Source organism: Ostrinia nubilalis, chromosome 10 (assembly GCF_963855985.1).
Source record: "Ostrinia nubilalis chromosome 10, ilOstNubi1.1, whole genome shotgun sequence".
Lineage (NCBI taxonomy): Eukaryota > Metazoa > Arthropoda > Insecta > Lepidoptera > Crambidae > Ostrinia > Ostrinia nubilalis.
Genome location: NC_087097.1, coordinates 16,169,740 through 16,195,956, shown reverse-complemented (window position 1 = coordinate 16,195,956; position 26,217 = coordinate 16,169,740). Strand labels below are relative to the sequence as shown.

The 26,217-nt window shown below is 41.0% G+C and overlaps 2 protein-coding genes and 2 long non-coding RNA genes across 6 annotated transcripts in view; 2 read left to right on the top strand and 2 right to left on the bottom strand.

The window, feature by feature from the left end:
• The first annotated feature begins 1,528 nt into the window (after positions 1-1,528).
• Positions 1,529-2,884, top strand: LOC135075355 (uncharacterized). 2 transcript variants are annotated; one of them, XR_010258015.1, is made up of 5 exons: positions 1,529-1,688; positions 1,926-2,033; positions 2,141-2,228; positions 2,341-2,406; positions 2,602-2,884. It is a non-coding gene; the product is annotated as an uncharacterized LOC135075355 (long non-coding RNA). The 2 variants fall into 2 exon arrangements; XR_010258016.1 differs by lacking the exon at positions 1,529-1,688 and adding an exon at positions 1,698-1,841.
• Positions 2,885-3,918: 1,034 nt separating this feature from the next.
• On the bottom strand, positions 3,919-5,971 carry LOC135075353 (transmembrane protein 222). Of its 2 annotated transcripts, none has more exons than XM_063969791.1 (4): positions 5,798-5,971; positions 5,453-5,666; positions 5,082-5,212; positions 3,919-4,908 (listed from the first exon to the last, which is right to left on the bottom strand). In XM_063969791.1, exons 1-4 carry the CDS (start codon positions 5,929-5,931, stop codon positions 4,830-4,832), a joined length of 558 nt encoding a protein of 185 aa, XP_063825861.1. In that variant the 5' UTR covers positions 5,932-5,971; the 3' UTR covers positions 3,919-4,829. The 2 variants fall into 2 exon arrangements, with proteins under 2 accessions (XP_063825861.1, XP_063825863.1); XM_063969793.1 differs by having other exon boundaries at positions 5,453-5,663.
• On the top strand, positions 5,867-6,037 carry LOC135075354 (uncharacterized). Its single transcript, XR_010258014.1, has 2 exons — positions 5,867-5,945; positions 5,979-6,037. It is a non-coding gene; the product is annotated as an uncharacterized LOC135075354 (long non-coding RNA).
• A 1,319-nt stretch (positions 6,038-7,356) lies between these two features.
• LOC135075364 (structural maintenance of chromosomes protein 1A) overlaps positions 7,357-26,217 on the bottom strand; it is a 39,437-nt gene continuing 20,576 nt past the window's right edge. The window contains exons 13-26 of the mRNA XM_063969811.1: positions 25,861-25,983; positions 25,299-25,430; positions 25,024-25,089; positions 24,338-24,471; positions 23,649-23,770; positions 17,703-17,884; positions 15,066-15,188; positions 13,941-14,050; positions 13,042-13,186; positions 12,164-12,268; positions 11,588-11,662; positions 9,802-9,980; positions 8,762-8,939; positions 7,357-7,560 (exon numbers count right to left, since the gene is read on the bottom strand). Of these exons, the coding sequence (XP_063825881.1) occupies positions 7,501-7,560; positions 8,762-8,939; positions 9,802-9,980; positions 11,588-11,662; positions 12,164-12,268; positions 13,042-13,186; positions 13,941-14,050; positions 15,066-15,188; positions 17,703-17,884; positions 23,649-23,770; positions 24,338-24,471; positions 25,024-25,089; positions 25,299-25,430; positions 25,861-25,983 (1,734 nt within the window). The 3' untranslated portion in view covers positions 7,357-7,500. The remainder of the gene's footprint in view (positions 7,561-8,761; positions 8,940-9,801; positions 9,981-11,587; positions 11,663-12,163; positions 12,269-13,041; positions 13,187-13,940; positions 14,051-15,065; positions 15,189-17,702; positions 17,885-23,648; positions 23,771-24,337; positions 24,472-25,023; positions 25,090-25,298; positions 25,431-25,860; positions 25,984-26,217) is intronic.

The following is a 26,217-nucleotide window of genomic DNA, read 5'->3' as shown; positions in this document are numbered from 1 at the left end:
CTGTTTTACTCTATCATCATTGGTTAATATGAATTTAGTAAGTAATGTATTATTGAGGAACCAATAAGATTCCAAGTATTTTTAAGTTTAGTGTGTTAATGAAAACATACTGAATTTCTATCAATCAAAACCCGTTATAAAGCACAAAACCGATAAAAAGAGCAACACTATTTTAGTCCTATATAAACGTGGCAAATTCAGTTTACTCAGTGCCTCAACATTATCCTAAAATAAAAAGCAAGAAATAAGTAAAATTTTATAAAAAATATAAAACCGACTCCAAAAAACCTACACTAAAAAAAGTAGAAAAATAATGACTAATTACCTACTTATTTATTAGGACGAATTATTAATATTTATGTAGGTATACCATGATTGATACTTCTGGAGTCGGTGCCAAGATTATGAAACATGTAAAGTTTGCCTGCACCGACTCCAAAAGTATCAATCATGGTATACCTACATAAATATTAATAATTCGTCCTAATAAATAAGTAGGTAATTAGTCATTATTTTTCTACTTTTTTTAGTGTAGGTTTTTTGGAGTCGGTTTTATATTTTTTATAAAATTTTACTTATTTCTTGCTTTTTAGTTAACTATTTATTACCTTGATGTTACCACTGAAGGTAGGCAGTACATTGAGACCATATTCTTAATGTCTAGTGTAAAATAATATTCCCTACAAAATACAGGTTACCATAATATAGGAAACCTAAAAAGACCTTAAACCGTTAGCCCACCTTAAAAACATGAAAGAATACAACTGTTGGTCTATTTGTACTTATAATATTTAAAGAATTATCCTACAACTCCTAAGCATTAAGGAGTTGTACCTACCATGACCAGTTTTTCTTCAAATTCGCATGAAACCACCCTTTTGATAATACCTATTCAACAAAAAAATAATCGTTCAAATTGGTTTATAATCGGCGGAGATATTGCGTATAAAAAAGTTCATCCCCAATTTTCAACCCTTGGGGGTTGTTTTTTTTATTATTAAATTTAAATGGGACCACCCTTGAGGTATTACCTATACGCTGAAAAAAGATTTGTTCAAATCGGTTCATAATTGGCGGAGTTATCGCGTAACAAACATAGAAAAAAAAAAAAAAAAAAAACATACGGGTCGAATTGAGAACCTCCTCCTTTTTTTGAAGTCGGTTGAAAAAACAGCACTCATCAGTTGGTTGACAGACAGACAACGTCAAAATACAAACCACGGGGTGGAAACGCCATAGAGTTTGACAGCTCCATAGAGAGTGAATTTTTTTGACAGTTCCGAGAGGAAGTGACTTTTTTTATAGTTGTCTTCCTTCTGTATGCGACAGTGGTCTTTTGCATGTTAGAAACCTTAGAAACCTTTTCGAATTACAACTTCAGCTTTTATTCATAAATTATTTTATTGAATCTATGTGATTTCTATAAATTAAATGGTTATTTAAAAGTATAATAATTCAAAGTCGTAATTTTCACTTTAATCACTTTAGTTCCGTCTCAAGTCTACAACTGTGACATTATTAAAAAAAAAAATAAACGTCAAAAATTTTTCATCGAAAAAACGTGTTTTTCTACGATTTTTAATTGTTTCTAATTGAAATCAATAATTTCTCAGTCATTATTAATAAGAACTACATGTGCATGGATTGCCTGTTGGATTGATGTTTGTTTACGAAAAAAATTCTCTCAAGTAAACATCATGTTTTAAGTATTGAACCACACAAAGGATTAAATCTTCATTACAAAATCATTCATAACTCCATTTAAATCAATGGAAACCAAATATGGATAGTTTCATGGAGTAACAACATACTTTGGATTTTGGACATAAAATACAATACAAGTAGGTACATTGCAGGCATAGATTGCAGGATACAGTGAATGATACGTGTTTTATACAATGAATCTAAGTACCTATTTGTTTCAGGTTAATATCGAACTTCGAACTTATAAAGTGTTAAGCAGCAATTACAATAAAAGTGCTTGCTGTGGAATCACTGGTGCTGCTCATTATTGTCAACTGTTACTTAAAAAGGTCCAGATGAACCAACATATTCAATGAAGTTTAAAAGAGACCTATTTAAACAATAAAACAAGACCAAAAATGCTTAATTACAAATGATGAACTCATTTCATTTGCAGGTTATGCCATGCATTAAATTAGGAAGATTTGTGTTGGATGAATTACCCAGATAACAATTAAAACAACTTCTATTTATAAGAACATTCGGTAAGTACCTATAAAATTGAAAAGACCCTCAAAATCATTCTTACCCGTATCTTCTGACGCTTTTCATCTAGGATCAAATAGAAAGACCTAAAAGTTAATTATTTGATTACAGATTGGTGGAATCCAGATTCTGTGAATATATATTAAGTAATTGATTGACAAGTACACATTTGACAAGGTAAATTAATTTTCATTTAACAAAGTAGTATGAATCTAGAAACAAAACAGACAGTAGGCATGGTAGATAGATAGATCGATCACTTGTTTATATGCTGTACTCTTTATAATATTAGTGTAGAATGTAGATGTAGAAGATTACAGACTTACGGTGACTCTTTGCTCTAAATTTACAAATATTTCATATATTTTACAGGTGGTGAGAAACATGTAGATCTGGCCTGCTTACAGTGGAGTGGACAGAACCAACGTGAGAGTGAACGTGTGAATTTATGGAGAACATTAAACTATTTTACTATAAGTCTTAACGCAACATATTTTATATGAGTTACATACAAATGTCAATCTGTGAGTACATAATGTAAAAACTAAAACAATGTACTGTTATCACAACAGTAACTGTAATCTTTTAAAATCCAGTAGTTTTATTGCTTATTGATTTTCGTAAACAAAATATTTCATGTTATATTTCATCAATAAAGTTTTATTGTATACTTCAATAGTTTTATTTTTAAACACATTACATGAAACGGAACGGATCATAAAAAAAGTATGAGAGGTATATATTTAATCTGTGGGCGGCAGACGCCATATTGTTTACAGCGCCACCTACTGGACAATCTAGCTCGGTACCAGTTTGTTTATCGTTCAACAAATACTAGGGCCGTTTCCTATCTGTCTTTAGACATACTCTCTAATCTGTGATACAAACCCAACAAACACATTCTGAGTCATCGGGAAATAAATTTTCCTGTATTTAGTATTTAAAATAAGCTATTGATTTGAAAGTTTTTCCTGATTCCTACCGAATTATTGCTTGTTTCTGTAAATTCAAGTAATTTATTCTGAATACAAGTTCTTTGAGATAAGAGCCAAATAAAACTACCTTCCCATCATGTTTTCGTCATTCTTTGGCAAACGGAGATCATCACCAGTAGAAGATGACACGCCACCCATTCCAGGACCTAAACCGGATGATGGTTTCGTTGTAATTGACCCATCGTCGCCAAGAGGAAGTATATACCCCAGTGTGCCTGGCAGCTCGACCCCAGCTAGTCCGTATCCACTGCGCCCTCCGCCGCCCGTGCCTCAAGCCCAACCGAGAGCTGTTATAGATCAATCCTTCCATTATCTTCAAGGCGTACCGTTCTCCTTCTGCCGTGAACTTCGTATGGCCACCAACAAAGACTCCCTCGTTTCTGAAGTTGGCGACCTTCTGGCATACTTAACAAATAAAGTGAAACTCGAGAGTTATCAATATGATTTTTCAGTCGAAAAAAGTGTCTTGAAGGAATGCTAGCATTAATGCATGAAGAAGATAATAAAATTATTGGCCCTGAATGGACATTGCAGCAAAATTATGTTATAAAAATTTATGTATAAAGCTTTACAATAATACTAACTAAAGTATGCTTTATGTGCCTTGTTTTCAAGAGATGTTAATTTGTAAATTTGTTGTTAAATCAAAATATATTCTATCAATAAGTGGAGGTAACTAACTGAAACACCAGAATTTACACAAGGACTTAATATTTGTTATTTAAATTACTCAACAATACAGCCTGTAGTTTTAGAGGTATGTACTGCTATGATATGTACCATTACTGTGTACTGTAGAAATGCACTAAAAATTAATCTAGAAGAAAATAGTGATGTAAACTTTGATTTAAGTCACAATATTGTGTAGCTAGTCTAGTGTATCATTTTATATTATTATTTTATTTCTTTTTTTCATTTTATATTATTATTTTATTTCTTTTTTTACTTTATTTTGATGTAACCAACCAATGTTCACTGAATTGTCCCCCCATTTCAAGTGAGGGAAGTGTCCTGTTTTCAATGTTTCCAGTCCACATAAATAAAATCTATACGAGTCATACAAAACTGGTAAGAAATTGCTATCAAAAACATTATGGTTTTATCAGTACTGGGAATACATAACATTCATAATTAATACTACCAACAAGAAGTTAATATGAACAGATTGTAAATTAGCTATTTAAGACAAAGGTGTAAATAAAATTTTAAATCATAAAAATTGTTTATTATTAACTAAAAATGTGAGTTAGTAATAACTTTTTAATAATAATAATCTGGTAACAAAATATAATACCTAGATATAACTTATTGTTTGGGGAATTAAAAATCAGTTCTATAAGAGTGGAAGAAAACCTTTTTGACTATGAATCATGTTCAGCATACAATTCTTAATTTGATGAGACTAAAAACAACTGATTTTAAAGTAGATATTGTAAATTACATCACTTATGTTTCCTATTAAAGAGGTCCATTTAGGTATTTTAGACTTTGTAGAAATTGTGCTGACTGACCAAAACAACAAGATCTGAAACCATCATCACTTCCAGTCACCATCCCCTCTATAGAGCACCTGGTATTCAAGTCACCAACAATTCCAAAGACAGTCTATATGAGTGCTGCAAGACCACAAATGAAAGCCACTATGATGAGGAAGGGAAGCCAAGTCTTGAGAAATGCCCCAAAACTGAAAATTAAAACATTTATTTTACTGGTAATATGCCAACAAACCTACTACAATTGACAAATTCCAAAATTAACTTAATTTAAATTGTAAATATGGCCATTTGTTTTCAATAAAAATTAATATTCATTATGTAAATGTGATTGTTAAAAGTACAATGTCTAGCAAATACCCACCTAACATATCTTGAGTAGGGAATCATGTAGAGTGCTAGTTTCACCATGTTCCAATTCTTGCAGCCATCATAGTTCATGATGTTCAGCGCGGTGGCCACGTGGGAGTGGCAGTTGTCATAAAATATGATATGCTGGAAAAACAATTAAGACAATCTTTAAAATAGCAATAAAGCAATGATTAATAAATATGTTTATGATGCAGAAAACTATTAAGTAAGAAGCTCGTTTGCCTCCTATCACATAAAAAAATAAAAAATAAAAAAAATAAAGATGTACAAGAAAATATTTTTAAATAAACAAAATCTACCTACCTTATCAAACTTGTTTAAACAGCAATTTTAAAAATGAAATGGTCAACTACATATCCTCACCATTCTCTTTTTATATATTTCTGAAGCCTCAGCAACAGCAGCGTCCCAGCCGGACTGGCCGTTGCTCGCCTTCTGCGGGGTCAGCTGCCAGTACTTGGTGGGATTGCCAAACGCCATCAAGTCTTCCGACACGAAGTATGGCCCAGCAAAGTCTCGGATCACACCGTTGGACATACAAATGCCCATGTGGCCAAGGAAGGGGAAGATCCATCTACTTAGAAAAATATTATACATTTTTATCACATTATTTAGATTATCGGTACTGCATATCAAAACTTCGCAAAGAATCAACAAACTTTTACAGTTGACTGAGGCAAATAAATATTATTAGCACGAAAAACTTACGTTAAAACAGGGATAGGAGTCCAAACTATGCAGTAAGGGTACCTTGCCCTTTCGTGGTCAATAGGATCCATTAGAACCGCTTGTTCGGTGTCGCCGATGTCTAATGGACTTCCCGGACTTCGGTCGCCGCTCATATTAACTTCGCAAGGCTAGACAAATCGACTCATATTAACTTCGCAAGGCTAGACAAATCGATTCTTTTACATTTCTACCAAAACATGGAAATCGAAAGTAATCAAATCAACAATTAACTTTTGACATCTGTCATATTGACAGCATAACTTTTTTTTTATATCAATGGGGGCGTTTTGCGGAAAATAGAGCGCTTAGTAAGTAAAATGGCGTCCTTTTTTAGAATTTCTTTCTACTGTCACTGTGCAGTTCTTAAAAAATGGTAAACGTCACTTGATAACCTCCTCCTTTTTTGAAGACGGCTAAAAAATGCCCATATCATGTGGCTGCGTTCAGCAGAAAAGAGCATTGTTAGTTAGACCAGTGGGTCTAGACAAAGTGCAAATTATAATCGCAAACCAGTCGAAAAGCCCCTTTTTTGTATGGAGTTTTGACGGATTCGATTTTCGATTCGATCAAAAAGTGCGTTTTGTCTAAGGGGGCAGTACTTATTATTACTCTGTGGTTAGACATACTCTCTAATCTGTGATTGTTAGCATAGCATTGTTGTTGTAATCAGAGCCCCGGTTACGGTAATTTTTAACGTCTCCAATCCAGACGCGCTTCATCGATTCTGCGATACGATTGGTCAGCATAGTAATCAAAACAGCGTACGTCAGCTGTTATGACCAATCGTATCGCAGAATCGATGAAGCGCGTCTGGATTAAAGACGTTAAAAATTATAGATGACCCACGTTGAACTGTCCCACCAAACTCAATGACAGGGGGGCGCTAAAATCGATCAATTAAATCGTTTCCAACATGGCAAAAATCGGAACCAGCGATCCAGTATTGACGGTGGCGCCTCATTGTCAATGTCATGGATAGGACAGTTCAGAATTTTGGAACTATACCGTAATCGGGGTTGTAAATGTTGTAATGCCCGTTTACACAATCCCTAATTTTTAAGTGACCCCTATGAAATATTAGGCAATACCTAACAGGAACTTCGTTTTCACCAACACCTAAGGGACACCTTAGGTCTTACTTAAGGGATCACTTTATAACAAAGGCCCGATTTCCGGCCCCGTAAGTGTATAGTTCCAAAATACTGAACTGTCCTATCCATGACATTGACAGTGGGGCGCCACCGTCAATGCCGGATCGCTGGTTCCGATTTTTGCCATGTTGGAAACCATATAGTTGAACGACGGTAGCGCCCCCCTGTCATTGAGTTTGGTGGGACAGTTCAGCGTGGGTCATCTATAACGACGGACAACTACGGAACCCTACAATGCGCGTGGCACGACACGCACTTGGCTAATTTTTATTCATATCTCCTGATTCTCATAGTTAACAAATATTATGCAAGAGATATCAGTGTAAATGTTATATGAGTAGGTAATAACATTCAACGTAGAGGAACGGCCAAAATAAAAAACGCTGCTTACAAACGTCATTAGATTGTATGTCAGAAACTTAACAATTAATGGTGTCGACGGGATGAATGAAGTCGACGGGAATGCACTAATCGTATTCGTAATATTATTGTAAAATTCATGTTAAAATTAATTTATTTCTATCCTATGGTTCAGTCGTCGTAGTTCTCCAGGCTGAGGGTGATGACGTCACTCACGAGGCAGTCCGCAGGCTGCAAGAAAAATTGACGTCACAATTGTTACAGTTCAGTTTTTATTCGATTCCTTAATTTGACAGAGAAGCATAACCAATGGGAATCTTTTTTTTTATGCAAGACAAAGCAGGTATTTTTGACAGCAAATCGCTAAAATTATACAGGGTGTTTGGCGCATCGTGTGCCAAAATGATTTGGCGGATAGAATGAGTCATTTCCTATATTTTCAGCCCCCATAACACGTTCCATGCCAGGCGGCTACTTTTATATTAATTTTTAGTAATTTCACCAAAATACCCAAATCGCATCATTTAATTTCAATTTAAAAAAATAACTACTAGGCGTAGCCTCAGAGTAAATATTTTGTTAAGTTTTTACCTGCTTTGAACTTATTGTAAAGTAAAAAAAAGGTTCAAACTTCAAAATTTGAATATCATTCCGAGTAGAGTCAATGCACTAATTTAAGGAATTTGTGAAGTTGTTGTTATTATTTAAACAAGATTAGTATACCGTTTGACTGGGGATAGACTAGAGAAGTTTTGATAAAATCCGAAGATCGCTATCTCTTTTAATTTTTTTATTATAGCCATGTTAACTTAAATGTTCAGTCCATTTTTAACTTTTCGGAAAACTTCAAAGCTGAATTTAAAAAAAACTAGATGATATTTGACAGTAAATTTAAATTTGATGCAACTCTACATCAAAGCACGTCAAAACAAAATGTTTACTTTGAGGCTACGCCTAGTAGTTTTTTTTAAATCGAAATTAAATGATGCGATTTGGGTATTTTGGTGAAATTACTAAAAAATTCATATAAAAGTAGCCGCCTGGCATGGAACGTGTTATGGGGGCTGAAAATATAGGAAATGACCCATTCTATCCGCCAAATAAATTTGGCACACGATGCGCCAAACACCCTGTATAATATTAATTTAATTTATTTAACTTTGGACAATTTCACACAGCGCCATCTAGCCCCAAAGTAAGCAACAAGCAAGTGGTAGGCCCTTTTCACATGTCCCGGTTGCCGGCTAACCGGCGCCGGGTACGGCACTTGTACCGGCGTAATTAATGCCGGATTAATTACGCCGGTACATGTGAAAGCTACGTACCATGCCCATACACTTCACCACCGGGTACCCGGCGCCGGTTAGCCGGCAACCGGGACATGTGAAAAGGGCCTTATGGCCAATGTGCCTTCGTAGCTATATTGGCTTACCTCTGAGCATATCCCGACGAGCGCGTCGGCGCAGCCGTAGAACTCCTCCTTGAGCGAGATGACGATGGTCTGAAGGCTGCCGCGCTTGGAGCGAATATACGACGCCACCTTGCCGATGTTGGTGTTGTCCAACGCCGCGTCGATCTCGTCGAGAAGGAAGAATGGCGCCGGTTGATAACTGGGAAACGACATTTGACAATAATTTTAATTTATTAATGGATACATATATTTTGAACAAAATCACATGCCAGCTGCGCTGGTGAGATAGGCTGCACTTCTCTATAACTTATCTCAGTGAACTTTGACGTTAAAACATGTTTACACTCCCACCCGCCAGCTCTTTAGTAGGTAAAGATGCAACCTCTCAGTTAAAATTAAAGTTATTTTTTTAAATCAAAACGTCTGATAAATCATAAATTCTTCAGAGAGGGCAATAACTCAACCACGACCTTGTTAAATATAACAACAATATTTTTAGTGAAACTTTTTTTAATCGTTACTTTTGCCCCTTTCATCTTTAACGTCCAAAGGTTGACGATTGCTGGGCTAGTGTATTCTTAGTAAACTCAAATAAAATTGTTCCGCTTATGGAAATGATCGTAAGCGTATCCATCTGATGTTGTCTTGTTCTGTGTGACGTACTAATGAGGGCTATCGTTTTTATACTCAACAGTTGGCACCCCTAGCGATTGACAGGACCTTACTCTACAGTGGCGCCATCTTGATGAGTGCAAATGCGATAGTCCTCCTACCACTTTAGCGCTCACCAGTTGGTGCCACTGTCTTCGCTACTAGCAAGTGACAGGACCTTACTCTACAGTGGCGCTAACTGGTGAGCGCTAAAACGATAGCCCTCATTGCGTGCAATCTGCTGGCGGTCATTACTCGACCGACCGCAGATCCTTGCGGACGTGCGCGCACGGCGGTTTGTAAGTATTCTGTATTTTATTACCACCCCAGCCCAGACCCAAGACACCACACGTTGTGGGAGCGTCGCGCCTCTATCATGTATGCAGCGTGGCTACTTGGTGGATATCTACCTGTGTATGGCGAAGAGCAGCGCGAGCGCGGCGACGGTCTTCTCTCCGCCGGAGAGGTTGGACATGGGCTGGAAGCGCTTGCCGGGCGCCACGCAGTTGTAGTTGATGCCGTCCAGGTACGGCTCTTCCGGGTTCTCGGGCCCCAGGAACGCCTGCGCCGACTGGTTCATGGCCAGCGCCTGGAGGAACACCCCGGGAATTAACATCCACATTCGTTCGAAAAGACGAAAGACGTCCACTGCTGGACAAAGGCCTCCTCTAAGGATTTCCACAAAGACCGGTCCCGCGCCGCTCGCATCCAGGCACTTCCCACATTCATCAACATCATTTCAGCCATATGACGTCCACTGCCGAACATAGGCCTCCCCCAATGATTTCCACACTGATGATCAACATTACTCAGAAAAATGATTTATGTTTTTAGAACTCTGAGACACGTTGCTGATGAGTTCGTGCGCAAATCGGTCTACTTTGCACTAGTGCAGTCACTGATTACTTACTGCATCACTGCCTGGGGAGGCTCGCCCAAAACAAACCTCATTGATCTTGAGAGAACGCAACGAGCTATTCTCAAGGTCTCCTACTTTCACACATATAGACATCCCACGTTCCAATTGTATACCCAAGCTAAGGTCCTAACAGTGCGCCAACTGTTTATATTGCATATAGTGCTCAAGCAGCACATCCTTGTCCCTTACAAAAACCCCTCTAAAAGTTCACCACGTAGGCGTCAACTGCCAGTGGACCGACGAACTCACAAGTTCTCAACATCTTTTTCACAGAAGTTCTTTTGCTATCTTGGCGGATTCCTTTATAATAAAATCAATAAAATTCTTACAATATACCCGCTAACGAAAGTGAAATGTAAAGTGTTAACTTCTGAATGGCTGAATACTCTAAATTATAATGAAACAGAAATGCTATTAAATGTACCACTTTAGACGTATTTAAACAAGCGAGTTGAGTGTAACTGTTTCTGCTTTTGACACTGTAAAACTGATTATTGCAATAACCTGTATCTATCTTTATACTTTGTTTTCTTTTTTCTATATTTATATAATACTTCTTTCCGCCCACGATTTCGCACGGGTGAAGTTTCGTTTGTCACAGATCGTCGTAAGTTGTAGCCTATGTGTTATTCTGGATTATGAACAACAATACTGTAAAGTTTCATCAAGATCCACTCAGTGGTTTTTGAGCCTATTCATTACAAACATACAAAAATAGTTACAAATCTTTCCTCTTTATAATATTAGTATAGATGTATTTTTTTGGGAAGTTGGTTTGTGGAGGGGGCCTGATGACCTGAAATACAAGCTTCTTTTAGCTTAGTTTAGGCATCAGTCTCCCACAATAATCGAATTCTACTATAAGTCTAAATTGTATTAAAAATATTGTAATGATTGTTGTGGTGAGGAAATAAAGCATTTTTATTATTTATTATTATTATTAGTGACAATAAAATCCAATTCATGCTGGCCTTGGCCTTTATTTTGATCGTTTCATCCACGAAGACGCGCCCCACCATTCTTCCGCTAATGTTTGAGTGTTATCGGTACACGCTAAATCATCCATGAGTGCACATGCACACTACAATAATGACGCTCGGGTTGCTCGGATCAGACTCCCTGCACCCCGCTCTTCCCTCGACCAAAAAATGGTGGGGCGCGTTTTTGTGGATGAAACGATCTATAACTACAGTGACATTTACGACAAATATTCGGACTATATTCGGTGGCACACACGTAGCACTGATAAAGTTAGCGTGTAATAATATTGTACATACCTTGTAGATGGCATCTATCTCGTTGGCCACGTGCTCGAAGCAATCTATGAACTTGTCGTGTCGCTCCTTCTTTACCTGTGGGAGGCAAGTTTGATCAAATCTATATTCATTTGTAACCCGTTTACGACGAGGATAATTAAATGAGTTCAATTTACAATGATTCTATTTCGTTGCATTCAAAACGTATTTAAAAGTACCATAATGAAAAAGAGCTACTATAAAGTCGATGATTATTTAAAAGATAAAAATGTTTGGAATGCTTAACTGCCTAGCTCGTATAAATATTTATATTTTAAAGTCTGACAAAATAGTGCTGAGTTTTTTGCGCTGCTACTCGTCAGCACTGGTAAGCAGTGGTAGGGTTAATACTGGGACGCGTAGAACTCACGGCGCGATTTTCACCCGCGCCCGCCGGTCCCGTGAGTTTTGAAATAAAACCGCAATTCCACAACCGCCGCGGGCGCGGGTGAAAATTGCGCCATGAGTTCTTAGCCTAAAAGTGTTTTTTGAAAGCCTACTTGCATAATTAATAAACGAGTTTCATGAGTTGATAAATTTGAAGTTAAGATGGCGTACCTTCTCGAAGGCAAGCTTGGCCTTGTGCGCGCGCTTCCGCGCCACGACGAAAGCCTCGTTGGTGGCGCTCACTTTCTCGCGCACCTCGTTGAGCTTCTGCATCGCCTGCGACACGTCATAAAGCACGTCAGACAACGCACAGTGGACGAATACCACAGCCTCATCGTGAAGGTCATCCGATCTCCACTACAAAGCCCCGATTATGCTAATTGGTAATGTCTCCAATTTATTCGCATGTTATCTCTAGTCCACACTCCAGTCACACTCCGTTTTTATTCCAGCTGAAGTGCAATTCGGTATCGCGGTTCACACGCAACAAATACGGAACAATGGATTAATGCACTTTTCAATAAAAGTCCGATCACCTTACTTTTGAAACTACTTACTAAAACACAACAAATGTTTGTGAAGCGTTTGACTTGCGTTTGAGATAAAGTAGCTTTCCGTCAGCTTTTACTCTAAGGCGCAGTTGCGTTCCATTTATAATACAGCATCGTTTGAACTAGCTGTCAAAACGACACCGCGGTACGGATTTGTTAAAACAGCTGATGTTCCTTCGTCGTCCAGTTGCATTGCAGTTGAAAATATTTAGCGCAATCGGGGCACCGGCCGGACAGGCTGTCTTATACAAATGACAGCTAATTTTGTGTGCCAATTTGAAGCGTCACTACGAGTGTCCCGAGAACTAATTTTGACGTACCTTATCTTATAATTTTAGTTCCATGAACACTCGTATCTGCCTACAGTATGGCCTACAGCACCAAAATGGCGAAAATCAAATAGGAACAAAAATGTTATGACAGCAGCCAGTCCAGAGGACAGTGGCACCACTAATTTCTACAAGAAATAAAACACTCATCACTGTCACAGCAGCGTACCCTCATGTTGGGCGCCTGTATCTTGTCGACGGTGTTCTGAAGCGCGTTGATGGCCTTCTGCAGCTTGTCGGCCTTGCGCTTGATCTCGTCGGGCTCCTCCAGGTCCTTCAGGCTCTCCGGCAGCGAGCGGTAGTTCACGCGGATCCTGGACAAAACCGCATGCTACTGAATATGTGCTAAGTTTGGTTGCAGTAATGTAATAAAACTTTTTTTACGAATATGTATTTATTATTCGGCCGGCCGTTTCGTGTAATGGTTCGAAACGGACTTCTATGCCGAGAGGTCCCGGGTTCGATTCCCGGCCGGGCAGAAATTGAAATGATGAATTTTAATTTCTGTGACGGGTCTGGGTGTTATTATGTATAATGTACTGTATTTAAAAAAAAAAAGTATTTAAGTATGTTTATATCCATTGTCTAGTACACATAGTACAAGCTTTGCTTAGTTTGGGACTAGAAGAGTAGTGTGAAATGTCCAATGATATTTTATTTATTTATAGAAGTATTTTGGACACAAGTCATCACATCGATATCATTGGATCTCGATATTTTTGAGCCTAAGCACGTCCGATTCCGTCGCAACGTCAAAAAGATCCTCAACTGCGCTTCCTCTTCGGGTATTACTTTGACATAACTAAGTAACGTTACCTACTTATTTTGTATTACCTACCTATTTACTATATTTAATACTGTTAATATAATACTGTTTACGCAATATTTTAACCATGCTGTGTGTACACGTTTTTTGAGTGATGATCTAGTTGTGATTGTTACTTGTTGTGTAATAAATAAATAAACAAGTTTCCGCGTATAAATGTAATCTAACACTCCTGGTTTGTTCTGTATTCTGAGGCCCAAAACTACAAACCGGTGGAATGAATAACGACAGACGGTCGGTACCTGGAGTCGCGGTTGTACTGCTGCGTGGTGGAGGCGGAGGAGGGCTCGGACTCCTGGTCGGCCGTGTCGTCCAGGCTGCCCTCCAGCAGCGGGATCATTATGTCGTCGATCTGTAGCCAGCAGTATACGATGTTAGATCACATGGAACTTCTGGCAGAGCCCTTAGAGCGCTTTCACATTTGGGCGATTTAGCAGCGCGACAAACGCGCAACAGACGCACTGCCGAAAATTTCATACTATGTGACAGCGGATGCATGACTTCATATTATAAAAACGCCGCTGCCGCGCTGCTGTCGCGCTTCTAACGCCCTAATGAGAAAACGCTCTTAGTCTGCGGGCATGAAACGGGCGACGGGCCGAGTGATTGCGACAGCAGGGCGGCGCGGCGAATGGCGATGCATACAACAACATGACAGTATATGGTGACGCGCACGAAATGGGCGGGGCGGTCGGTCGGTCGAACGTCGCGTCGCCCCGCCAGTTTCGTGCTTGCAAATGTAGCCTCAGGAATGTCTAAAGAAGCTACCACATAAATAAAGCTCATCTTTCGCTGTTGATCGTGCCAGCTATTCGAAGGTAATTTAGCAACCTCACTTGTTCTAAAAGAATCGCTTGTGGATCTAATATTAAAAAAGTTTCAATTGAAATTAAATTGAAAGTGGTGTCGCATGACCAAAAACGACGAAAATAAAACGAAATATCAAATTGCCATTTCGTAATTGTATACTGGTAGATTTTTTTCAAAAACGCTCAGCTGCTGTAAGATGCCACGGGATCGATTTCATTGATGAAAGTAAACTTTTTTTCAACCCACTTCAATAAGCTTAAATTCTACGTAATAATGACAATTAAAAAAACATGATTTTAAACGAAACACTTCTTGTTAAGTGTTAAGGCTAATGATACTATTCAAAGGGCTTAGTGTCAGTTTACATCAACCGTCTTCACAAGTGAGCGAGTAAAAAAATCACATTAAATATGTGACGGATTGTACAGCGCCTCCAGCGGAAACTGTCAAGAACTAAAATTTTCATTTTTTTTAACACGCTCATTAGTGAGGACTTTCGATGTAAGCTCACACTAAGCCTCAGGCTACCCTTCAAGCCTCCGAGCAATCAGTCTCACCTTGCACTGCCGCAGGATGTTGTGTCGGTCGGAGCGCTTGCTCTCGATGCGCGCCTCAGTGGCGGCGATCTGCTTCTGAATACCGGCCACTTCCTTTTGCAGCGTCTGCACCTCTTTACGCGCCTGCGAAAAACATTCGCTTATGTTGGTAAATGAGAACGCAACCATTTAATAGGCTAGTTTCCTAAAAAAATTTATTAGTCCGTCATGTTTAATATCAAAAAATATTGGACACATATTTTTATTTGTCAATCTAACAAATAATTACATAGTTATGGTGCGTTGAAGTTCCGCACGACGTCACAACGTGCGGCACTTTTATGCACACATTGACGTCACGGGCCTCTTCTTATGAACTTTGGCGCGCTTTATCTCTTCAAATTTTCATTAGTTTGAAAAAGTGAAAAATACGTGTAGAGTATTTTTTGCTAAGTTAACTGACGGACTAGTTAAAACTCTTGCTTTTTGACCCAGGAAACATCCCTATTATTTATGTTGGCTTTATTGTTTGTTTTGACGTTTCATGTTGGCAGCATTTTTTCTTTCTCTCGCCATCTTTCTTCCTGTAAATGTATGAAGTCTGGAATATAATACGTTTGTTAATATAATATTTCCGAGTTTCATTGGTTTTCCCCGAAATATCAACAGCTTACAGAAACACGATTTACGGTTCGAAATAACAATCACAATTTTGTCGTTTATGTGTCGCGCGACCCATGACAGTCCGAGCGACCTGTCATTGGCCTATGCACGCGTTGGAGTGGTTGAAGCATAACGGTTAAAACTGAAGACGCAAAAAACAAAATGAGAGTCCAGTCCGAATGTAGTCACTTGTCCCCACCGATGCGGTCGATGACGTCATATAGAGCTGTCACCTTTCAGCTTCACATTAGTTGATGTTTTTGTCAATGCGTGATAGATATCATATTATTGGTCACTTCTCACTTTTCTGATTTTTTCACCCGAGGGCCTAGTGTGAGTTTACATCAAAACGCGCTCACACGCTGTTAGGGTCTGACTAGACTTCAGATATATAAATTAAAGGCGGACTGTATTTCATAGGTATAATATTGTAAAATATATCGCTAGTTCGCGCCTACGTGGGAGGGCCGCGTCTGACACCGGTGACGGTCGTGAGGCTGAGTGGGCGTCGGGCACGTACGGAGTGTGCCGGCGCCTCGCGCGGAGACGATGATGGCCGATCGATGTCGAAGATGCCCGAGGACCCGAGAAGCGCCAACACACGCGCTTACAAGTGAACGCATCAAAAAATGACAATAACGTATGACGGATTGTACAGCGCCCCGGTAGCGGGAAACGTTCAAAAACTACAATTTTCAAACATTTTTTACTAGTGAGCGCGTTTGATGTAAACTCACACTCAGCCCACCGTTTTTACGTTTCAATTGCCGTTTCAGGGGCCTCAAACTACCGCCCGCTTATTATTATTATTATTGGTTTTTGGGCCTTTATTTGCGCCAACTCGACCAGGTTTGATCTATTGTGGCAGCCCTTGTCTTTAGAGTTCACTGCTTAGTCCCGTTGAGTCTGTAAATTTTCAGATTCTTTGGAGCGTGATATCTGCTATCTCATCCGGGTGCATGATGTGTCGCCCGAGATGGATACTTCTTTTGCTCATAAGCGGGAAGCATGAGCAAAGAACATGCATGGCCGTTTCTTCTTCTGTATGGCAGAATCTGCACAGAGTTTCCTCGGTCATGTTCATGTTCGATTAATGTTTGTTTAGTTTGCAGTGGCCGGTCAGTATTCTAGTCACTGCACAGGCTTTGTATCTTTTGAACTTTAGCAGTTCCTCAGTTACTTTGTTGCTATATCCCTGAATGAGTGCTTTTGAGTGTTTTTGTCCCGATGTAGACTTCCACTACTCAATAGCCTCTTGTTTGCAGAGGGCGGTTAGTAGCGTGGTGGCTCGTTGTTTGGTAATGCCACAGAACGGTTCTACGCCGATTTGAGGGTTATCGGCTCCATCTCTGGCGAGTTCATCTGCTACTTTGTTTCCGGAGGAGTCGGACTGGCCGATTCGTGATCCGGGGAACGCGGGTTCGGTCCCCGCCGCCGCTCGACTGTTGTGGTGAGCTCACTCCTGCCTGACACAAGCATATTTAGCTTAGTGCGAGGGGCTAACAGGACACACACAAGTGGCACTTATGAACGTCAAAATATAATAAATATGTAATAAAAAAGAAAAGGTGGCCCTTATGAGACACTTTACATGTCTCCTTCCCAACTAATATTATAAATGCGAAAGTAACTCTGTCTGTCTGTCTGTCTGTTACGCTTTCCAGCTTAAACCTCGCAACCGATTTTGATGAAATTTGGCATAGAGATAGTTTGAGTCCCGGGAAAGAACATAGGATAGTTTTTATCCCGGTTTTTGAAACAGGGACGCGCGCGATAAAGTTTTTCTATGACAGACAAAATTCCACGCGGGCGAAGCCGCGGGCGGAAAGCTAGTATCTTCATAAAAATGTTACTATATTAGATATTTAGGTACCTTTGTATTCTTTTAAACCATGTTAGGACGTGTATAAATACCCTGAATAGAACCTATAATAGTATTCATATTATAGGTTAGGTTAGGGCTCTATACCGCCCGCTTGCATCCAGCGATCTTACCTTCTCGAGCGCGTCGTCGGCGGCCTGGGAGCGCGCGCGCGCGGCGGCGCGGTCGGCCTTGAGGGCGTCGGCGCGCTTGAGCTCGCGGTCGATGTCCTGGCGCTGCTTGGCCTCGGCCTGGCGTCCGGCCTCCAGCTCGTCCTCGCCGTCCTGCACCGTGCGCTCCCAGCGAGTCACGTTCTCTGCCGAGGACAGTTGCGTTTGAGACGGAGTATTAAATCAGCGAGGAGCGTGATCAGTATAAATGAGACGTATTTACTAGAACAGATCCACACACTAGGTATTTTACAGTACTAGGCGGCACCTATTCTAATTTTTAAAATACTTGATCCACCTAGTCCCAACTAATATTATAAATGCGAAAGTAACTCTGTCTGTCTGTTACGCTTTCCCGCTTAAACCTCGCGACCGATTTTGATGAAATTTGGCATAGAGATAGTTTGAGTCCCGGGAAAGAACATAGGATAGTTTTTATCCCGGTTTTTGAAACAGGGACGCGCGCGATAAAGTTTTTCTGTGACAGAAAAAATTCCACGCGGGCGAAGCCGCGGGCGGAAAGCTAGTATTTTATAAATTACACGATTTCCGACCCTACTGTCAAATTAATAGAGGTTATTATTGCGTAATCCGTAGTCGTGTATTACGCGCACCTAGTATTTCTCGCTAAGCTTATGTGCGAACGTAGAGATTCACTCCGTCTCTGACTGACCAAACAAATTTGAGCGCGACGAAGCAAACGCACACAAACGTAGTCAAACCATATTCATGTAAATAAGAAAAAATAAGTAAATATTTTTATGAAATTGATATCTTCTAATACGCCAACTTTTAAGTTGACAATCCTAAGCCTGTTGAAGTATGAAGGGAGGAATAAAATTATTATTCAATTTCAAATTGCATTATTCATACTACGGTTGTATCTTTTCAAAGAAAATTGTATTTTAAAGCATATTACGTGGATTAGTCCGCACTAGTCGCGTCAAGTATGCTAAATTACTACGTACTAGGTGGAACAGGTATTTGGATCGAGTATTAATAAATACTAGGAATAGGTGCACCTAGTATCAAATTTACCTAGTATAACCCATCTCTAGTGATCAGCCTCGCTCGCGGCTTACGTGCCAGTTTGCGACAACGCGTCGCGCTCGTTGCTGAACACCGCGTAACTTATGGCAGCAATAATAGACGATTTGACACCATTCCCCAATAATTCGATATTACATTTTTTTTTAAAAGACACTGTTACCATTGTAATTGAAAAAAGTAATTTAATTGAATTCAGAAAATAGTAACGTCACTTGCTTGTAGTGCCATACAAAATCTATGGGAGAGTTTCGTTTTGACAGTTTTATAAAGTAAGTACATACCTCAATAATTGACGTATGTACTGTACGGGCGGAAGGCAGTGGTTGTAAGGCACCGCTCCCGTACCCGGGATATGCCGTCAGGAAGGCAGCTATGTAACTCCCTAGTGGGCCTAGAGTCCCTATTCCCTAAGGGCTATATTTCACCGGGACACCAGGGCGGCGCAACCAGTCGTCGGCTACCAACAAAATGTATTCAGCTTTGCGCAACCAAACGGACACCAGGTGAGTAACTATGTTCGTAGCGGCGACTGGTTGCGCCGCCATGGTGTCCCGGTGAAATATAGCCTTAAGACACTACCACTGTATTCCGCCCGTACAGAGACGGAGTCCTAAATCAGCGAGGAGCGCGACGCGGCTAATACAACGAGCGTGATCAGCCTCGCTCGCGGCCCACGCGCCAGTTTGCGACATCGCGTCGCGCTCATTGCTGAACACCGCGTAACTTTTATGGCTACGATATTATTGAGGCAATAGTGGGTCGATTTGACAATTTGAGGTTTGATGAAAGCTGTTTTTTTCTGGTAGTCGTTAAGATAGGGCAATGGTAATTGTAAGGGCCTTGCCACACTGGCGGATTAAATAAATAAATAAATATAAATAAATCTTTGGACAATTTCACACAGCGCCAGCTAGCCCCAAAGTAAGCAACTCAATCAGAGAGCAGAAATAACAGGAGTGGAACTGACAGGCAATCCCCTCTAGCAATGTAAGTAGACCAGTGGTTCACTCAGTTTATAAAAACTAGTTGCAGCGCCACCAATGACATATGTATTCCAAATGTCACTATTGAAGAGTAACGTGCTGCGATAAAAATGGTGAATTGCAGTGTTTTTAATTGTAAGAAGGGATCTGAAACATCAAATCTTGAAAAGGACAACATTACATTCCATCGGTAAATATTATTTTATTTATTTCACATTAATTAATACACTAAATTTGCAAAAAACTAAATTTCTAGAAGTGTTGCCACTGGAATGACTGGAAAGCAAAAATTCCTAATTGTGTAATATTTTAAGGATAGTGTACTTGTTACGGTTAATGTGATAAATTGAAATATTAATAATAACCGGTTATTATGAATAATTACCGACAGTCGCGGTAAAAGTGATAAATTAGTCACATTTAACAGTGATTATTTAATAATTCAACCTTAGTACTAACAAATTTCATAAAAGAGAACAACATCTTGTGTACATGCTCCTGTACAGCCAAACTTTTGAACGTTTTGATATTAATATAATTTGGCATAATAAGCCACCCCTATGCCGCCTATTTAGTTTTATACACACATAAATAACCTCATATTAATCACATTTACCAAATCATGCGGTAATTATTCATAATAACCGGCGATTATTCATAATTTTCACATTTATCACTTTGACCGTAAATAAAAATTGAAATTAAGTTTTTCAGTTTTTCTCACTTTCCTTTTTTGCCAGTCTGGAAAATTTATTTATTTATTTATCTAATGAGGCATACCAACAACATTACATACAAAGTAATTATATGAAAATCTTACTTAAAGAAGTTTAGTGTGTATGAATGCCAATAACAGCTTTGGCCAATATATTAATTAATTAATGTAAATAAATCCTATATCCAAACGTTTGTAATAATACAATTAATTATGTTCGTGGAATTTGCCTGTTTCATTATTTTACATATTATGGTCAGTCAAAAGTGTGTACATTTTTATTTCAATACGCTGGCCACCCAGCGGAAATTTTAGTGTGGTACAGCACAATATGAAATATCGATATCGACATCGACTTGGTGATTGTATTGTTAGAAAGATTTACTTCTCTCCTGTAAATAATTTTACGTATAAACCGAACAAAAGAAAATTAAAACAGAGTTCCGTACCATCTTTCAAAGTTGAATTTCGACATTGAACTAACCTTCTATGTACCTTCACATACGCTAAAGTAATAAAGAATATTGAAAGAGCATGAATGCTCAAAATGAAAATGCTCATACACTAAGGCGGAGTGGAGCAGAGAAGTTTTTTGAATCCAATCAGATTCCCTTATTTGCACATCTTCACTCCCCTCCGCTTCGATGGAAATGAATCAAGAGGAGAAGAATCAGGTGCACTTGATTTTCTATAGAATTTGACGCTGCCTTGCGGTGCGGAGAAGAGCGGAGCGGTGTGGAGTTGTGCGGAGCGGTGCGGTATTTCATAGATAGCAATAGACTGACAGCTAACAGCTACGCACAGCTCACGCATCTCCTCTCGTCTCAGCACCGCTGCGCTCTTCTCCGCTCCGCTTTGGTGGAAATAGCCTGCCAGCTTCGTCGTACATCTCTCGTCTCCGTACCGCTCTGCTTTGGTGGAAACCGGGCCTAAGGCTGATAGTCGATCCCCTTTGCCAAGGGAGTATGGCCGTGGGTCATGTTTGGTATATAAGAATATTAGGTACCTATTTCATGGGTAGTGTAGGGTAATGGTGGTAGGGTTAATACTGGGACGTGTAAAAGTGCTTTTTAAGAGCCTATATAAATGACTTTTTAGTTTTTTTCATATAACTCTTAACTTTCACAATTCGTATTCGTGCTAGGGAAGAAATGCCAAACTTTTGCGTATTTTCCTTTAAATAGAGATCTGAAATGTTGAATCTCCCATCCCAATCCCAACTAATATTATAAATGCGAAAGTAACTCTGTCTGTCTGTCTGTCTGTCTGTCTGTCTGTTACGCTTTCCCGCTTAAACCTCGCAACCGATTTTGATGAAATTTGGCATAGAGATAGTTTGAGTCCCGGGAAAGAACATAGGATAGTTTTTATCCCGGTTTTTGAAACAGGGACGCGCGCGATAAAGTTTTTCTGTGACAGACAAAATTCCACGCGGGCGAAGCCGCGGGCGGAAAGCTAGTAGGATAATAAATTAATTCATATCATTTTTTTAAACGAGCCATAGACTATGAACCATAGAGCAATGATTCTCATCGACAAAAATATCGATAGTGTCTCAGCGCCATCAGCTGTTACACAAATGTCATTACCTCGTCCCCCTCAGGAAATGGCGAAATTTTTTTGTATGGAAATAAACGCGCGCTGCTACTCCTGTTATTTCTGCTCTCTGCAACTCAATGCTTGTGTTATGGGTGCTAGCTTAACGGATATACTACTTATATACTTTTTTTTTATTAAATACATACATATTATACATATTTACACCCAGACCCGTCACAGAAATTAAAATTCATCATTTCAATTTCTGCCCGGCCGGGAATCGAACCCGGGACCTCTCGGCATAGTAGTCCGTTCTGAACCACTACACCAAACGGCCGACAAGCGGAGGCCTTTTCAAAGCGGAGCGGCGACACAGCGGAAACTTTGTGCATCCGCGGCGTCTACGCTGTGTCGCCGCGGATGCACAAAGTTTCCGCCGCGTCGTCGCTCCGTTTTAAAACGCTTGCAATCCGCCAGTGTGGCAGCTCACTTAGGGAGGGTATTGCCCCATAACAGGTAACGCCCTAGCTACGCGACACCCGCCGCTACTCACTCTGCGTGTCGCGCGAGCGCTCGAACTCGAGGTTGGAGGCGATGCGGTCGATGTGCGCCTCGAACTCCATGCGGCTCCTGCAGCTACGTCAGCAGGCGGGTACTCACTCTGCGTGTCGCGCGAGCGCTCGAACTCGAGGTTGGAGGCGATGCGGTCGATGTGCGCCTCGAACTCCATGCGGCTCCTGCAGCTACGTCAGCAGGCGGGTACTCACTCTGCGTGTCGCGCGAGCGCTCGAACTCGAGGTTGGAGGCGATGCGGTCGATGTGCGCCTCGAACTCCATGCGGCTCCTGCAGCTACGTCAGCAGGCGGGTACTCACTCTGCGTGTCGCGCGAGCGCTCGAACTCGAGGTTGGAGGCGATGCGGTCGATGTGCGCCTCGAACTCCATGCGGCTCCTGCAGCTACGTCAGCAGGCGGGTACTCACTCTGCGTGTCGCGCGAGCGCTCGAACTCGAGGTTGGAGGCGATGCGGTCGATGTGCGCCTCGAACTCCATGCGGCTCCTGCAGCTACGTCAGCAGGCGGGTACTCACTCTGCGTGTCGCGCGAGCGCTCGAACTCGAGGTTGGAGGCGATGCGGTCGATGTGCGCCTCGAACTCCATGCGGCTCCTGCAGCTACGTCAGCAGGCGGGTACTCACTCTGCGTGTCGCGCGAGCGCTCGAACTCGAGGTTGGAGGCGATGCGGTCGATGTGCGCCTCGAACTCCATGCGGCTCCTGCAGCTACGTCAGCAGGCGGGTACTCACTCTGCGTGTCGCGCGAGCGCTCGAACTCGAGGTTGGAGGCGATGCGGTCGATGTGCGCCTCGAACTCCATGCGGCTCCTGCAGCTACGTCAGCAGGCGGGTACTCACTCTGCGTGTCGCGCGAGCGCTCGAACTCGAGGTTGGAGGCGATGCGGTCGATGTGCGCCTCGAACTCCATGCGGCTCCTGCAGCTACGTCAGCAGGCGGGTACTCACTCTGCGTGTCGCGCGAGCGCTCGAACTCGAGGTTGGAGGCGATGCGGTCGATGTGCGCCTCGAACTCCATGCGGCTCCTGCAGCTACGTCAGCAGGCGGGTACTCACTCTGCGTGTCGCGCGAGCGCTCGAACTCGAGGTTGGAGGCGATGCGGTCGATGTGCGCCTCGAACTCCATGCGGCGCTTGGCGCGCTCCTGCTGCGCGCGCAGCTCGCGCTCCTCGTACTGCCTGCGGACGGAAGGGACGCGGTTATTGCAGCGTCGTGTCGTGACGTCACAGTTTGTTCAAATGGGTCCACGCTTGCGCGTGCCGAGGCGACCACTGATGTATCATGGTTATGCACAGATTAATAACTTGTACGTGAGCCACACACACATTGCCTAAAGGCGTACGCATGATTCATCTTTAACAGCAACTACATAATGTGCGTGCCCCAACGTATGACACAGTAAAACCTTGGTTTTCCTAAATAGATATCTGTAACCGTGATAGACAGCAAATGGGACTTTGAAAAAAATAAAGATACATTTATTACAATGGACATCACACAAATACAGGCAATAACATAATAATATACATAGACATAAGTGGCACATAATAATGGAAGAAAAACGAAAACGGTAAACTGAGCAGTGCCACCAACTCACAAACAAGATTCCCACTGAAACTGGACCTCACTCAGCATGTGCCGTAGCCCACGGTGATGAAAGCCACGGCGCTGGTTTCCAGTGTGCCCCATGCCAAGTGACGGTCACGGACCATTTATGAAATAAATAATAATTTGGTGAGTGGTACCGGATGTTGGCGACGCCGATGTCCCTGCAGAAGCCGCGGAAGACGACGTCCTCGACGTTGTTCATGTTCTCCTTGACCTGCTGGATCTTGGCGTCGCGCTCCAGGATCGTGTGCTCGATGCTCTCGATTTGCGGCTGCAATTTATTTATATACCCCCTTACTAATAAAACTTACACGCTCGTTGATCAGTGTTTTAAAGTGACGTTAGTATGGAAATGACATTTTAAAACAGTGATCAACAACTGTGTAACTTTTTATTGGTAAGGGGGATACGTCCCCCTTACTAATTAAAGTTACACGCTCGTTGAACATTTGTTTAAAGCGACGTTTAGCAAGGAAATGTCATTTTAAACCATTGTTCAACGCTTGTGTAAAATTTTAATTAATAAGGGGGTTTAAATTTTTCAAGTTAGTTTACACATTGATCCAAAGCAAATTGATTCTTCTGAAAATCACAAAGGAATATAGGAAACGTAATCTGTTGACATTGTGTTGTATAATTTACATCAAAATACTTCGTTGGCAATATTGAATTTCAGATAGGAATTGTTGAATTTCAAAGTGTCTCAGTAAAAGCAACATTGTATGTGTTTACAAAGGTATACAGTAAATAAAATAGAATCAGGGTTCTATGGTGTGAAAATTGGAAAACAAAGCATTTTCGATAAAAATGATTAGTTACTTACACCAAAATTATCCATTTTCCTTTCAAGCTCTGCAAGCTCCGCGTCGAGAGCTTTTATTTGTTTCAACTGTAACAAAAACGGAATTCCGTTAAATTTTTGAATGATAAATCAGTGGAATAAAAAAAGGAAAGAAATAAAATAATTTTCCGATGACCATGGCGCTTGCAACTGTGCCGAAATATCGGAAACTCAAAATTTAAGGTACATGGTAGCAATCCCGAATTAGTGACCAACAATATATTGTTAACCGGTAAGGAAAGGAATAATTAAATTACCGTGGTGTCGCGGTCGGTGATGGCGTACTTGAGACGCGACTCGAGACCGCGGATCTGTGAGTCTACCGTCGTCAGCTCCGACTCCTTACGCGATTTCTTCATCGACTCGCGAAGTTCTTCTGTCAGTTTTTCCTGCGAAAAGTCAATGTCAAAATTTCTTAATTTGTATAGACTAATAAATAGTACTGACAATCGTCAAATATTTTTCCGCAAAAATAGCCGAAAAGTTTAGAAATTAAAGCATTTTTTATCATCATCATCATTTCAGCCACAGAACGTCCACTGCTGAACATAGGCCTCCCCCAATGACTTCCATATCGCACGGTTGGTAGCGGCCTACATCCAGCGCCTTCCTGCTATCTTTATCAGGTCGTCGGTCCACCTTGTGGGTGGACGTCCCACGCTGCGATTTCCACGGGCCTCCACTCCATCGGACTCCACCTTGCTGCCCCATCGGCCGTCAGTTCTGCGTACTACGTGCCCTGCCCATTGCCACTTTACGGATGCCACGGATTAGCGTTTCTTTATGCCACACAAAAATTTAAGCAAAAGTTAGACATACCTTCTTAGCCTTCAACTGTGAAAGGTGCTTCTCGTCCCAGCGCTTGGCCTTGCGGGCCAAGTCCAAGGAGCCACCCGAGATGATGCCGGACTTCTGGTAGAACGTGCCGTCCAGAGCTAGCGCCTATGACATACATTTTACTTATTTTCAATACTCAATCGTTTATTGCATAACCACATTAGCACATTCACATTAGCTCTTACAATTTAGGCAGTTATACAATGTGGACCCACAATTTTCAGCAACAGATGTTCACATAATGATACCTCGTACCTAACAAAGAATGAGTGTGTGACATTTACACATTACTGTTTCGGCTGTGGTGGCCTTGCAGCTACCGAGTACGGTACCGACCGG